Source organism: Amblyomma maculatum, chromosome 1, assembly GCF_055883805.1.
Source record: "Amblyomma maculatum isolate TAMU_Amacu chromosome 1, ASM5588380v1, whole genome shotgun sequence".
NCBI classification, from domain to species: domain Eukaryota; kingdom Metazoa; phylum Arthropoda; class Arachnida; order Ixodida; family Ixodidae; genus Amblyomma; species Amblyomma maculatum.
Window position 1 is genome coordinate 374,453,623 of NC_139344.1, and position 15,818 is coordinate 374,469,440.

General features: G+C 46.4%; 1 protein-coding gene across 1 annotated transcript in view; it reads left to right on the plus strand.

The window, feature by feature from the left end:
* Window positions 1-456: 456 nt before the first annotated feature.
* LOC146208274 (sodium-dependent nutrient amino acid transporter 1-like) overlaps window positions 457-15,818 on the plus strand; it is a 42,306-nt gene continuing 26,944 nt past the window's right edge. Inside the window, exons 1-3 of the mRNA XM_084592428.1 lie at window positions 457-494; window positions 562-599; window positions 5,521-5,834. Coding sequence (XP_084448554.1) covers window positions 5,811-5,834 — 24 coding nt within the window. The 5' untranslated portion in view covers window positions 457-494; window positions 562-599; window positions 5,521-5,810. The remainder of the gene's footprint in view (window positions 495-561; window positions 600-5,520; window positions 5,835-15,818) is intronic.

A 15,818-nucleotide genomic window follows, 5' to 3' on the forward strand; every position in this document is an offset into this window, starting at 1 on the left:
AAGTTTCGCAGTGAATCAGTGATAACGGGCTGAAGTCAAAAGTGCATTTTCAGTGTGAGCGAACTTCCATTCCTCGGTCATCTCGTGAATGATAAGAGAGTGCGACCTCTGCAGAGCAACATTGATGCCATTCAGAACGCACCTGCGCCGACGGACAAGGCAACGTTACGTTATTTCCTTGGAATAAGGGGCTATCGCGCGAAGTTCATTCCGCGACACGCCGAGATGGTCGAACTTCTTCGCGAGTTGGTGCGGGAAAATTCCAAGTTCCAGTGCGATTCGAGGTGCCAAACTTGTTCTGATGAAGTCGGTCGTTTTTTTTGTTTGTCAGATGCTTGCAGCTGTTTGATCCTGCCCTTGAGACCATCGTTACAACTGATGCGTCCGGAATTGGCCTCAGAGCAGTACTGCAGCAGCGGCGGGATCAAGAAGTGGTGTTTCTGTTGCTTTCGCTTTCGGAAAAGAAGCCTTTGGCTGGCGAGCTGGAAGCCTTGGTATGCGTATTGGCCTGCGTACATTGGCGTGTGCATCTGTTAAGCCGTTCGTTTATTTTATTCGCAGATCACCAGGCTCTGGTAACTCTGCTGTCAACAAAAGGGGTGGGTCGCAGACCTTTCACAATTGCAAGATGACATGCCTGGCTGCTCGATTGCAACTACACAGTAGAATTTCAGAAGGGCAGTGAAAACGTTGTGGCGGATGCGCGGTCACGAATGCCCAATTCTGCTTTCGTGGGACACATGGAGCCGGAATGGTCTGATGACGCAGTGTGCATTGTTTCGTAGTGAATAATTAACTCATGAAGAGCTCGTTGCTTAAACTTCATAGGATCAAATACTGCAGGACGTCATGCAGTGGACTACCTCACCATGACCTCCGAGTAAGAATCTAAGATTGGTGCACACCCTTTTCATCGCATCCGAGATGAGCTGTCTGTCGCTGGAGGGATTCTTCTTCGTTGCGAGCAGTTTGTTGTGCCAGCGGCGCTAACTGAGGGCCTCCTGGTAGCAGCTCATGAGTCGCACGCAGGTATTTCCAGCACGAAACAACGGTTGCATGAAAAGTACTGGTGGCCAGGAATGAACAGACAGGTGGGCATTTGATTCAGTCTTGAGCTGTTTGACAGTCTGTGGACAAATTGGCACGACCAGTAGTGCCCCCGTCACAGCCGGTGGAGTTCCCTTTGTGTGCGTGGAAGAAAATAGGCATTAATATTGTTGGCCGATTTGCGTATGCACCCGCAGATAACCTGTTTGCCTACCAAGTTACTTTGTTGGGCGAGTTGGTAAACCTCCATTATTAATTTAAACAGCGCGTGTCTTCTTGTTCGCGCTGTTTAAATTAGTAACCGTTTTGCCATTCCACTAATCGACTACTTTAGCAAGTGGCCCAAAGCCTGCTTCACGGCTAACATCACGTCATTCAGCGTTGTGTCATTTCTACGCAGTGTATTCAGCAGGGAAGGGTATACCCCGAAGAACTTTGGACCGATCTTGGGCCTCGGTTCACATCAACGAGTTTGAAGAATTCCTGGAAGAACGAGGTATAAAGCGTACTTTTTCCGCTGTCTATGATCCACAAGCGAATGGACAGATCGAACGGTTTAACCATGTGCTTAAGGATTATGTCCAGGTTTTTTTGCAGGAAAAACGGCCCCTAAGGGTTGCCATCACTGAGTACCTTGGAATATATCGGTGCACCCCACACGCCACAACAGGCGAAAAACCTGCCCTGCTTCTGCATGGTCGTCACCCAAGAACTAAGCTGGATTTAGTCGGAGCTCCGGGTGCCCAGTTTTTTCAGAGGCCAGACATAGAGTTACAAGCGTTGCGTCACAGAGTGGCCGAACACCAGCAGTCAAGCAAACAGCACACGGCTGGGCGACGAGTTGCCAAGCATGTTGCGCTTCACCCAGGCCAACGAGTACGGGTCAAGTTGCCAGGGCACATTCTCAAAGGTGCTGTTAGGTATTCCTAGCCCCTCACTGTTGTTAAGCAGTGGCACCAAGACACCTATGAACTGGAAGATGGCCGCAGGTGGAACCGAGAGCGTTTAGTTCTGCCCGCTGGTGTCGACAGCTTTCAATTCGGCGCTACCTGGAACTACCTTCAGCCACCTCAGATGACAACGCGACAGTCTATGACATAAAGCACAACAGTTGAAGTATCACCAGCGAGAACGGAACCATCGGCAATTTCGCTATGATCAACGCTAGAGCGAAGGCAACTTGCGTGGTTCGCAGACTATAGTGTGTGATTTTGACGATGTGAAGCAGTCAAATGAGCCACCATCCTGATTCATTGTTTTTGAAGGGGGGGGGGGGGTGTTGTAGTTGTTGTAGTTTTGTTAGCCTGTCATGGAGGGTGCCACGGATGGCCCCTGTATGTGTATATATTGCCGCGACTAAACTATTAAAGGGGCTTCTTCTTCGTTCGGCTGCTGACGGCGTGTCTGCTTAGCTGGCTGCATGTTCCGCTGTGCGTGTGCCATCCGGCGATACAACATATTTCCTATGTCGTCCGGAGAAAACATGGGGATAGCGGTTGCGACAGTTTACCCCTCCGGAGTGGCGCAGTGGTTAGGGCGCTCGACTACTGTGCCCGAGGACGCGGGATCGAATCCCGGCCTCGGCGGCCGCTTTTCGATGGAGGCGAAAAGCTAGGCGCCCGTGTGCTGTGCGATGTCAGTGCACGTTAAAGAACCCCAGGTGGTCGAAATTTCCGGAGTCCTCCACTACGGCGTCTCTCATAGCCTGAGTTGCTTTGGGACGTTAAACCCCAAAACCAAACCAAACCAAACCAGATAATTTGACGCGTTACGCCGAAACGCAGGCTCTCCCTCAAGGAACAGCGTTTGAAGTTGCGCACTTCTTTAGGCGGGCAACTGTGCTCCGACGCGGAACTCCGTCCGTCGTCATTACAGATATGGGCAAGGCATTCACAGCTCAACTTGTCCATGGCATCTTCGAGCTGAGTCACACCAGCCATCCAATTACGACAGCATGCCATGCCCAAAAAATGGGCTCACAGAAGGGCTGAAAAAACACTGGCCGACATGATTCGATGTACTACATGTACATGGATGTGGAGCTCAAGAAGTGGGACCAATACTCCCTTACGTCCCATTCGCGTACATCACCGCGACTCAAGAAACAACCCGTTTTACACCATTCCAACTAGTCTACGGAAGAGCAGTGCGAATGATGCTGTACACCATGCTCCCGTGCGCCTTGACACGAGACGCGGGCTCCTTCGTCGAAGAAGCCGAGCAAACTCGCTAGCTTGCTCGCTTGCACACCAGAGCTCAACAAGGCACGGACTCTAAACGTACAACCTGCACCATTGGGAAGTTACCTACAATGCAGATGACTTTGTTGGGTGTGGGCCACCGTCCGCGTAAACTCATTATCAGCCAAACTACTTCACCGATATTTCGAAACTTATGAACCGCTCCGTCGTGTTGGCAATGTGAAACTGTGGCTTTTGGTCGTCCGAAATTACGAACCGACTTTTTGCATGTGATGCGACTGAAGTGTGCTTTTTGCGTGACAGCAATGACGCTTCACTTTAAACTGTGTTTGGTTTCTCCGTTTAATTTTATTTTTGTTTTTATAATTTTCTCCGTGCTTTTCCTTTGTACGCGCAATATGCAGCGGTAGTTCCTTTTGATTTTCTAGATTTTCGCGGGAGACTGCTGCCACGGAACTGGCTCGAGCTACCAGCGCTAAGCCGTAACGAGGACGAAGCGGTCGCGCTCGTGTGAGGTGTGCTCGAGCTGACTTTGGTTTGGGTGATTAAATCTCGGCCGTTCTACGGTCCGCCCCTACATCTACGACTGCGCTTCGCCTGGTCTGTGAAATCTCGTGGAGGTGGCTCCCTGGGTATTCTCGCTTCGTCTGGTCTATGACAATATGTACCCACAACTCTATATATGCCGTTCGTTCTAAGTTTAGGTGTCCACCAAGAAATGGAGAAGGTACTGCGGCTTCCTTTCCCCCCAAGAAACATACCCACTAAAGACGTTAGGACTTTGCAAACTCTGTGCCACTCTTTTGATGACAAAAATTTGCGAAACCAAAGGCGCTGTTGAAGCGCTGTCGCGTCTACTCTTAAGGTGAAGTATAAAGTGGTGGCGGTAGGGTTTATTAAATAATTAAACAAAAAAGAAGGAACCTAATGATACCAGCTGCCGCGGCAGTAGCTAATATATTGGCAGTTTCGATGGAGGCGGAACTGAGTGGCGCCCATGTGCTGTGCGATGTCAGTGCACTTGCAGGTCTTGCACAAGAAGGAAAGTAATTGCATCCGTCAGGTATTTACGATATTAAGCAAACAGGAGCTGGATTATGCCGATAAGGTTCGCTCAGAGTAACCTTCCTGTCGTAACAGTATATATACTTCGCACATTCTTCCGCAGCGCTGAAAGCAAAGGTATCGCCGATAATGTTTGGTTAAAGCGCAAAGAATATTGCAACGAGGCTCATGGCAATAGGCGAGGAACTCCGCTGCTCAGCGTCACATGCGCAAAGACAAAGCGACAATGAAGGAAAGCAAAACTGGGCCAAATCTCACATTCTCTCGTTGTGACGCGACGAACGACAGGAGAAGGAGTGAGCGATAGAGAAAGGAAGCAGGATGAGAAAGGGAAGAACCACGTGGCGAAAGCGAGAACGGTGTAGGGCAGCTCCTTAAGCCTGCACCGACGCTACAGGTTGCTTTGCCAGCCGGCGGTGGCAACGATACAGCGGGGGCGCGCGAACGCGCTAAGCGGATAGAGCGGCCTACATTAAACCTTCGTCCAATGGAGAGAAGGTACGGTGATCCAGACAACCGCGTCTGGGGAGAAAAAAAGAAAACGATAAAGAAATGCGGAGAAGGCAGACTCGAGAGAAAATGACTCTTCCTATTGTTTGAGGGCAGAACTTCGTCCAGAGAAAGGAGAGAATAAGAAGTCTATGCAATGAGGATGGGAAGAGAGGGTTGAAGAGAGAAAGAGGGAGTCAGAACGCATGAACGCTACTCTAAACACCACTGGCTTTCTACCGCTATTGCATTCGAACTTCCAGTAGTCACGTGGGATGAACAAAAACGAAGTAGCGAGTGTTTCCCTCTTCCTTCGCTAACCCACTCTCTTCCTCGCCTCCTCGGCAGATCCGTGCGGCGCGGCGGCATCGCGAAAAACACCGCAGAACCTGTCCGCAAGCCAACGATCAACGCCGTGGCAGCGCGTCGGCACGCAAGGCCGCTCAAAGCTGACGGTGTGCGCGCCGCTCGCGGCCCCCATACGTTATCCTTCTTGGCCACAAGGTCTGAATGCGGCCGCCGCTCACTTTTCAATCGCCGTACAGCCATCACCTTCGATCGTGCGCGCGTGCCCGACGACTACTGTTCACAGCGGCCGCTCATCTTCGCGTCTGTATCGCTGTATTATAGGACGCCTTTTGCCGATATCGCTAAGAGGTGACAGTGTTCGTGTGTTACCTTGTAAATTATACCGGCAAAAGACCCCTCTTTTTTGCAGAGCGGAACTGATGCGGGTGTGATAAAGTGCCGAGATAACGCTATCGACGACCGGTGTGTCGGGTGCGACCCGACAGTTCAGAGGCACGACAATGGGTTCCCCCCTATCGATGTGGTCACCTAGCTAGACCATGGCTGTTTAAATATTGGCTAGGGGCAAAGTGAGCCCGTATCGCCTTTCAGCGGAGGATTCCTGCGCGCCTCTGCTGCAATCGGAATAAGACACGGCAACGCAGCGGGAGGCGGACGTCTCGATTGGAAGCCGGGAGATCTGTGCTCGAAGCCGTCGAGATGCGAGACAAGTGGGAACTGCAGGTAAGATACACTCTTTCTTTTTCTTTAAGATATCCTACTGTTTTTACTGACGCGCTGAAACGCAAAAAGACTTATGCAGATGAGATGCGATATTTTGTTTTTTCTGTGTATGTGTTTTTTGTGTGTGTCTATAATCGATGCGTTCAGGTAACTCTCGTATCATATAAAGGAGAATGGTCAATTCGCCTCTTAAAAATAGTTTTGGTATTTCTTTAGTGAATTGAAGCCGTCTTGTTTGCATTGACTCTGCAGGAACGGTATTAAAGAAAGTAAAACTTTCGCTTGTAGCAAACTTAGAGAGAAAATATTACTCCGAATGTTTATAACGTTTTGTCAGACTTCATGTGCTGCTTTTAATGAAGTAGGCTTGATATGTCTCTTGAATTCTCTTCATTTCAATAATATCCCACTTGAGCATACCTCATACGAAAAACTGCTTGAATATTTCCTACTCAGTGACACTCCATTATGAAAGTAAAAATTCTACATGGTGATTTTATTTTGCACGTGAATAATTATGTATGTGGTTTTATTTTTGTTTTTGTGGCGAATACTTGTCATGTGCTTATGTAGTTTTCTGTGATACAAGTATTGTCGTTTTTCTAAGTATTGTGTACTACTTTTGCTGCCAAAGTAAACGGCTGGGTGCCTGTGGCCTTGTCAAGCTGCCTAAGAGGCAGCTTTTACTGTAGGCATCCTGCCACCATGTACTTTGCGGTGGTGAAAAAAAGTTAGTATTATTATTATTATTATGTATGATGACACTGAGTACAAAAATTCTTCGGATGGACTTGGGAAAAGGGTGACAAGTCGGGAAGGTTGCTCTGTAATGTGATGAAAGCAGGAACAGAGCTTTAAACTCAAATGAGGGCAAACGACCGCGCTAACTTACTTTCACTCCTGTTCGCGTCAAGAATCACCAGACAAAGACGAGACGTCAATATTCTCCGACAGATGTATGGCGAGATCTACATTATGTAAAGAGAAATATGAAAATTATTCTTGGTAATGTTCGCGAGCTGTGAAAGAGCGGGAAGAAATAGATTGGAGGCAGACCCCCGTCGTATTTTGACATCGCACAACGAAAGGAAAATAAATTCTACATTTGCGGCAATCGGTAAATCAGCGTTTCTGCGAGTTTTGTTTGCTCACCAAAAAAGGTCTCTTTCCCAGAAGACACATTCGGGGTCTTTGTATACGAACACGCACGAGTTCCTTTCGACCACACGAGTTGCGGGCGGCGCACGTCCGATTTTGGTCGATTTCCTATGGTCTCAAAGCAGAAAGGTAAGAAGAGAGCGTGAAGAATCGGGCAAAACCTGTTATGCTCGAGAAGTGAAGCGTAGCACAATCCTTCATCTCCTTCATTTTCTTGTTCTACTCATCTTCTAGTTGAGCCATCTTGGAATTGGCAATTTTCTTGCGTTTTCACAGAAGAGGGATCTCGATTCTTTCGTTTCCGCAAAGAAGACTATGGTGTCGTCCGGAAATGAGACCATTTGTTCGAAAAACAAGCCTTGCAGATTAAGTAACAGATTTTCGCGAAGCGTCTGTTAATAATGGTCTGCTGTCTTTATTGTGTTTTTTGGCGATTTCGAGTCTGTCGTCTACGTTAGTCTTTTCGCTGTTCTGATTTGTTTCGTGCTTTTTTCCCTGAAGGCAGGGCAATAGAACGTTCACTACCTTTTTTTTTTTTTTATGTTCGCGGCTATCTGGGGTAATATACGACAAGCGACCGAAGATAACTTGACTTCTAATTTTTGCTGGTATAAATGGCTTGACTTCGTGAAACTACCACGTGGCCTGCAACTGATCTTTCCTGTAGTCTGCTGGAGGCTGATTCTTCCACAGAAGGCCGCTGACCGTGGCATTAGAATTTTTAACATCAGCATAATTCAAGTCACATTTGCACACTTAAGTGTCATGTAGGCCATCCATGCATAATCGCGTCGATTTGCGTCGATATGCCTCGCCCAGTCCCCTACAGAACCCAACCCACCGAAATCTCTCAAAAGGCGTCGGTACTCACCCCAGCATTAGGTCGGCAATGCAGACCGATTCTTAGTATTGTTGCAGGGTCAGAGCAGCGAACACGTGAAATAGTATTCACGAGAAAATAACATCAAATTACATCACGCACGCAACATGCCATACCCCATTCTATACCATTTACACTGACATAGGCGACAAATGGCGCTGGCTTGCCGCGCGGTCACATACCTCAGTTGCACTTGCAAAAGAATCATAATTCTGATCCTAAGGGCGATCCAGTCACGAAAAAACCGGGCTTATGCGCGATGGTAATGATAGAGCATCGTATGCAACCCCGCAAAGCTTCCAAGAAGACGTCTGAACTCCTTCCAGTAATACAAAATGATTATCGCCCACTGACACTGCACGCAATATACATTGTAAGGGAACACGCACTAAATTTGATCGGTGGGAAAAGAGCAGGTATATAAGTATACAGCAGTCACGTAACTCACCATACCATGCTGCACACTGCACAGTGTTGCGGAACTGGCGTATAGTAGTGGTTGTTATATGAAAACATTCACCTAGAGAAATGGCCGTTTGTTTTGTGATTGCTCCTATAAAAGCACACGGTTCACAAACTTGTTCCGTGCAGAGGGCGATAGGAATGGAGTGTTTTCCAGGTTGGGCTTACGCTGGCTCTATAGCTCCCCCAAAGCTGCGCGCTTTTTCTCCGCGCAGAGAGAAGAAGTACATGTATCCAATCTGCGCTCGTGAGCTGCCTTTTTTATTTTTTATTATTCGTCGGTTTGTTTCGACGAGCGTCCATTCATGAACAGAGGGTAGGTAACCTGAAGGTCAGCTTTTCGGTGCACGTGTGAAATTGCGTAATTACACGGTGCGCGCTGCGGGAGAGTCGTACACTTGAGGATGGAACGTCTGCGCCCTGCGGGGGTTTTTACGCACGCTCCGCGGTGGTTTGTCGACGCAGGATACCTTGCGCTCGCTATGGCCAATTGAAGGTCGCACGTGTGAAGGGGGAGTGCCTCCATCATCCGGTCAGCAACATCCGGAAAACCCGTTCTTGCGCTTATGACGCGCCACTCGCAGGAAGGAAGCGCTCGAGAAAGAGAAGAAATACACACGAAAACAACAATAGAGGAAAGAGATGACACAAAAACCTTCAGAATTTAGAAATAAATGTGAAATCCGGTTAGCATCGGACGCATGACATGAGAAGGCTCGGGCATAGCGCTGTCTCGGTTGACGGTCTGTGTCTTTCTTGAGTCGCAGTCCTCGTGTGACTAGTTGGTCCGAAGTTGGACACTTGTTAAAAGCTGAGGTAATGCGGCGTTTTGTGGTTAGGATAATTAAATGGTCAATGCTTGAAGTGGGCCGTAAAGTACGATTGTCCAGAATTACTCAACAAGCGTAAGCTACCTGGGGTGGACTTCATAGAGAAAAACAAGCCTTACAGAGGAAGTCCACCTAAGACCCTCTGAAACCGAGATTCCTTCCGAGGAAGCAATATATTGACAGCTATAGCATATGACAAAACTTCCAGTTTTCTTTCTTTCTTTTTTTTTTTTTTGCCTTCATTGCTGATGACTACACTCCCGCAACTTCCGCTTCAGTGCTCGTGTTTGTCTTTTTTGGCTCCCGTGGTAGTATACACCTATTGCCCAAAGCAGGCGGGAACCTGAGTACCTACTTACATTTCGTTAATAATTTTACACTCCTGATTCAAACACGAAGCATATTTTCTCACCTAAATTCGTTTACCTATTAGTGCAACAGACATTGAACACATAGCAGCTGATAGAGAGAGAGAGAGAGAGAGAGAGAGAGAGAGAGAGAGAGAGAGAGAGAGAGAGAGAGAGAGAGAGAGAGAGAGAGAGAGAGAGAGAGAGAGAGAGAGAGAGAGAGAGAAAGTGCCAGTATATGTATTTGCCAGGGTTTTCTTATCCACATTTTTCAACGCAGTCAGGCGGGCTATACCGGGATGAATAGGATCGAGCGCATTATTAAGTAAATTTGATGCGTGGTGCTTCTCCCTGTGTGCTGTTGTGAGATGTTATTTTCTTGTATCTGCACGTAATTAAAAGCAAGGAAAACGGGAGACAGTCTCCAATGAACATAATCATTCGGACGGTAGTGACGAGGTGGCCTTGGAGTGGAGTGTATACTATGCAGGGGTGTGGCTGGGGTGGGGTGGGGCTGTTTCCGTGTCAGAACACCCCCAAAAGTTTCTGAGCGCTGAATTATCCTCTCGCTTTTTCGGCATTTTTGACGCTGTTTTTATACTTACACACACCGCGGCGTATAACCCCCACGAAAAACATATCTGGCTACGCCACTGATATCATATCGTACCATACCATACCGTACCATACCATACAATACCATAACACCAGCAGAGTTCCTCACAGCACTTGAGCGGTTTCCTCCATTTGTATGACCTTAGTAGAATGCGGACACCTGATTCTATGTTCAAACGCAGCACGCCAACTTTTTTGCATCCCATTAATGACCTAATTGCTTGGCTTTTCGTAGCTTCTACGTAGTTGAAAAAGAGCATCCGATTCCTGCTACCATGGCCAGTGCCTGCCTTTCTGTTGCACTACAGAGACTTGTCTGTGCACTAGAAGAAGTAACCAATACAATAAAGAGAATAGTAGCAGCGCAGAACAATCAAATGTTCCGAGTGTAACGAAGAACGAAGAAAGCATAAAAAGCAATGAAAAAGCGGAAACAAAGCTGAGGAGGATCAGGTACCTGCAGCTTTGTTGAAAGACGGTGAAGATGTCGTGATGGAAAACCTGGCCGCTCTACATACGCAATGCCTCATGATATCGAGAGTACCGAAACCAAGAAAATCGCTAACATTGTCTTTATATGGAAGAAAGGGGTCGCCAATTAAGGACATCAAAAATCCCAGACCGCTTACTAAGATACTAACTAATGGAATAAAGGCGACCTTAGATTTCAATCAATCAAAGAATCGGGCTGGATTTCGTAAAGGTTACCCGACAATACATCATATCCACATTGCCAACCAGGTGACAGGAAAAGGCTCGGTATGTAACCAACCCTTATACATAGCATTCATAGATAACGTAAGAGAGTTTGACTGGTGTAGAAACCTCAGCAGTCATGCAGGCACATTTAAATAATGTCCACCACTCACATCGTCCAAACAGCTTCCGTCACTGAGACGCAAACTAAAATAACCACCACACATCTGCAGCTGCCACGAATCGCGTTCACTCCCAATAGACCTAACGGCGAGTCCGGTTTGTAAGTTTTAACTTTAGAAAATTCATCAAGACAAGCCTTCTTTCAATCGTTTATCATCTTAGCCAACCTGGTCAGCTGCAGTTCATTACATAACACGATAGCTTTTGCTCTACTAGATTTCTTCTTAACAGGCACAAAATTCTTCTTAAGTGCCTGGGTCGCCTTCTCTTCATATAGGCCAACCGAAACAACTACGAAGCCCCCCTTCTTTGTCCGTTTGAAAAAGACGAAGGTTGTTCCTTTAAAAAAAAAAAAAAAAAAAAATCACAACTTGTAGAATGCGTTCCATCTGTATGAAGTCCATTTTTCGAGGAGCCTGTTTTTCATACTGTTAAAACTCACAAACCGGACTCGCCGCTTAGATGTATTGGGAGTGAACGTGATTCGTGGCAGCTGCAGATATGTGTAGGTTTTTTTTTAGTTTGTGCCTTAGTGACGGAGGTCGTTTGAACGATGTGAGTGGTGGATCTTGGTCTTGTATTCGTTGCTTGGGTGCTATAGCTTGGATGTGATAGTTGCAAACATTTATTGCTGACCAGAAATATCTGCTTGAGAAAGAAGAGGTCTGCTAGTGTGATGTATACTTGGGAGTAGAGAAGGAAGTTGGGCCTGGGTGTAAAAGAGGAAGTTCGGGCGGTTCCGTTTTGTATTACAGATGGTAGTGTGCGATTGGCCGATCCCCCTCTGTAGGTATGTGTCATAAGTTATTTGGACAACAGCAACAACAACAATAGTGTGCGCCTTTGGTGTGTTTCTCTCTCAGTGTTCGTCTACGTTGCGCCGCAGTTCTGGGTCACATGATCTCTCCAGCACTCTCCACCGCTCGCTTAATGGAAGTATTCAGAGACCTAAAATGAGAACAGTTATTGATAAGGGTTGATGGGAAAGAACTCAGTAATTTGTTATTCGGTGATGATATCGACTGGCTAGGTAGACGCCGCTGATTCTGATTGCGAAAGGGAAATAACTAGGGGAGTCAGATTAAAATGCAGCGTATTTGGCAAGTACTGAGAGATCATGACTAGCATCTTACCGCTATTCCTCTAGAGGAAAGTTTATAGCAGCTGTATCTTACCGGTGCATAGGGCAGAAACGTAGAGGCTAATGAACAGGGTTGTACTTAAAATGAAGATAGCGCAAAGAGCTATGCAGCGAAATGTGGTAGGTTGTGAAGTTGTGAAGTTGCGAGATAGGAAGAGCTCAGAGTTGGTCCGAGAAATAAATCGAATTAATAACATTCTAGTTGAAATTATGAAGAAGTAGGCGTGGGCAGGACATGTAATGCGAAGAGAGGATAACCAATGGTCGCTAAGGGTAACAAATTGGGTTCCAGGGAAAGGCAGGCGTAGCAAGGGGCGCCAGAAAGTTAGGTGGGCGCATGAGATTATGAAGTTTCCGGGGGTCAAGTGGATGCAGCTGGCACAAGGCTGGGTTACTCGGAGAAACATAAGAAAGCAATTTGCCTTGCTATCAAAATTTGCTGATAACAAAAACTTATTACATTACAATTACAGCCCAGGAGCACTTCAGTCACATTTAAATTGCTTTCTAGCTACACATTAAATTAAGCACACATGTCGCAAGCACTAGAATTATTGCTCATTTGTTTATTACCTCGTAAATGAGCTGCAAAGCGGGCGTCATAAATTTTCGCCGCTCAAGTCAAAGAGTGCCACAAAACAGCCGCTCTACTGACGTAAACGAGGGCGACCGTAATCATGAAATCCGTAAAACTGCTGACTTTATTCTTCAGCTCGGGTGGTGAAGTTTATCGTTCGCTATTTCTTGCTGCCCCGCCCATTTTGCTTCACAGATTTTAGAGCCCGTGTCACTTTCCCGGGCTGCGGGCATGTTGTCGCTGCTCGCCTTGCGAATATGCCCGGTCGCATTAACGCGAACAAGCTACCTTGCTGTTGCTCCATTTACTTGCCCCTGAGCCAAGTAGGCCGACATAACTTGCCTGTCATGAGGACACTGTCGTCCACTTTGCCCTTGAGCTTAAAATAAGTCTTCAAGATCGTTTTCCGTAAATCTCCTGACTGCCTTTATCGTGTTCCAGTCGAACTTACTGCGAGTGCTGTGGCATGTGCGATATGAAGAAGTCGAGGGAGAACTCGCTCCAGTGCTCGTAGTGTTTCTGTATCGTGCGCTATTCAATTGTCATGGAGTGCTCTTGGCAGCCGAGCCTATGGCACATCGATGCGTGTGAGAGTAATCAGCGATGGAAGGTACCTGGCTGCCAATTCCTTAAAAACATCTCTTATTCGTTCGTCCGTGTGTGCTGCTTCGCTTGTCTGCCGACTTCGAAGGCACTCAACCCGGCAAACGTGAAGATGGAGATTGGCCGACACTATTAGGAGCAGCGGAGCAGTTTAAAGAAAATTGTTGTAGTAATTAAATGACCTTCCTGTGAATTGGCGGCCTGAACATAATTTATTGCTGTTCACTTGTTAGCTGAGAAAATAAAAGATCATCGATGAAAGTAATTTAATTAATATAGTTTGTTTACGCAAAATTAACTCATGTATGAAGCGCAGATCCCTGACCTTAACCATGGTATACGTACGTGGCCATACCTTCAACCTTCTCAAGTCATATATGTGCTCGCGATCCCAATATGTTGTTATCAATAATTCTCGTTCCGACGTGCTACAAATCTCGAATGGCGTGCCACAGGGCAGTCTTCTGGGTCCTATACTCCTTAACGTATACACTAATGATATTGTTAATATTAGCAACGAGATAAAATGTATTATTTACGCCGACGACACCAGCTTATTCTGCTCCTCTGCTGATATTATTCATCTAACGGATTCTGCTAACAAAGTACTCGCTTCTCTGGAGGAATGGTCGCGCTTAAATTCTTTGACGGTAAACAAAGGTAAAACAAAGGATATTTCATGCTAAGGGCAAGCTAGTAGGGAATGCGCCACCTATACTTTTCGGCGGCTCAAGAGTCGAATATGTCCAATCATTCACATCCCTTGGCATAGATCTTATACCCACAATGCCATGGGATACTGAGATAAACAAGGTCTGCACTAAGCTTTCTAAATTCATAGGTATTATCTCTCGTAATAAATATATTCTACCGACGAAAACTAAACTTTACCTCTACTGTGCATTATTTTTCTCCTACTTAGGATACTGCTATTTGGTGTGGGGAAATATTACTTTGTCCAATTTGCAAAAGCTTTTTTGTTCTGCAGGAGAAAATGCTACGCGTTATAACAAATTCCTCCTATGACGCCCCAACCCGTCTCATACGGAAGAAATACAAAATAATTCCAGTCCTTAATCTGTTCGTGTACAGGTTTGCTTGTTTTTATAAAAAGCATACCGCAGGAAATGACCCATTTTTGTCCCGCATTGCACAGCTGGTGCCACACAACACGCCCTATGCTACAAGAAGCCCTGAAATATTTGAGGTGCACAGGTGTAGAACAAACTATGGTTTTGATATGTTAAAATATATACTGCCAATGTGTTTGAACAGTTTTCTTTATAGCAACATGAACAAAATGACTTCTTCTTTCCTCCGACAAATGTTCACTGATTAGGTTGTATTGATAAGAAATGCATCTGTCGACCATTCATATTTTTACTTTTTCCTTGTCATTGTATAATTTTTCTTCTGTTTCAAAGCACTGCCTCATTTTGTAAAGCGTGAATTGTTCATTTTATACGCAAAAACTGCCGCTGCTGTTCATTGTCGACTTTACGGGTGGCGAGGCCCGTCAAGCGGTCATTGCGAACTGCTTTTTTTTTCGTCACCCGCGCTTTTTGTACGACAAAAGCGGAATAAACATTCATTCATTCATTCAATGAAAAGTATCAAGTGCCAAAGTATGAACAGTGAGAAAGCATGCAAAGTATGCCAGTAAACAAATGCGAATTCTTGGCATGGTAATCGATGTCAAGAAATGGGCGTGGGCAAGGCACGTAATGGGAACGAAAGGCAACTACTAGTTGTCAAAGATAGCAGATGAATTCCAAGAGAACTCAAGCATAGCGGTGGGCGCCAAAAAGTTCGGTGAGCGGATGGAATTATGAATTTGCGGTGATTATGCAGACACTGCTGGGACAGGACTGTTTTGATTGGAGAAATGGGGGCGACGTTCGCCCTGCAGTGGGTGTGGTCAGTGTAATATGTTTCTGGGGAAACTCTACCGATAAGATGATAGTTTAGCCTACGAACACGCTTCATTTCACGTCTAGAGGCCTTCCTCCAATGCATGCAGAAAATATCGCTGTTGGCCAAAAGTCATTGCAACGGCAGGCCGTTCTACTGCTTTCTCGCCTCGTAGAGCCAGAACTGCTTTCGATGATCGGTCACCGTGTTCGAACTAGCACCATCCACTGTTTCAAGCTAGAGTAATCTCTACTAAACAGGTTATAGTGCGAAAGCACGGGCTTTTCTTTCTTCTTGCTTGTTTTAACTTGGTGTAATTCCCGTTACTGCCAGAATACCTACTGATACAAACTTTCTGTGCCGTAGTGCGCTGCAGTTTCAGCTGTACATGTACAGTCGAGCGCGATTGAATGTTATCGCGCGAGCGTCGACTGGGAACATCACACTCTCTTTTGGTTGGCGAACTTCAGAGCAGCTGGGGAGACTGGCGCTTTGGAACCGGGCTTAGTTTGAATTACCAGAGCGAGGGCGCGGGGTTGTGGCCTCACGCGACGGCACGAACAAAAAAAAAAAGGTCAGGC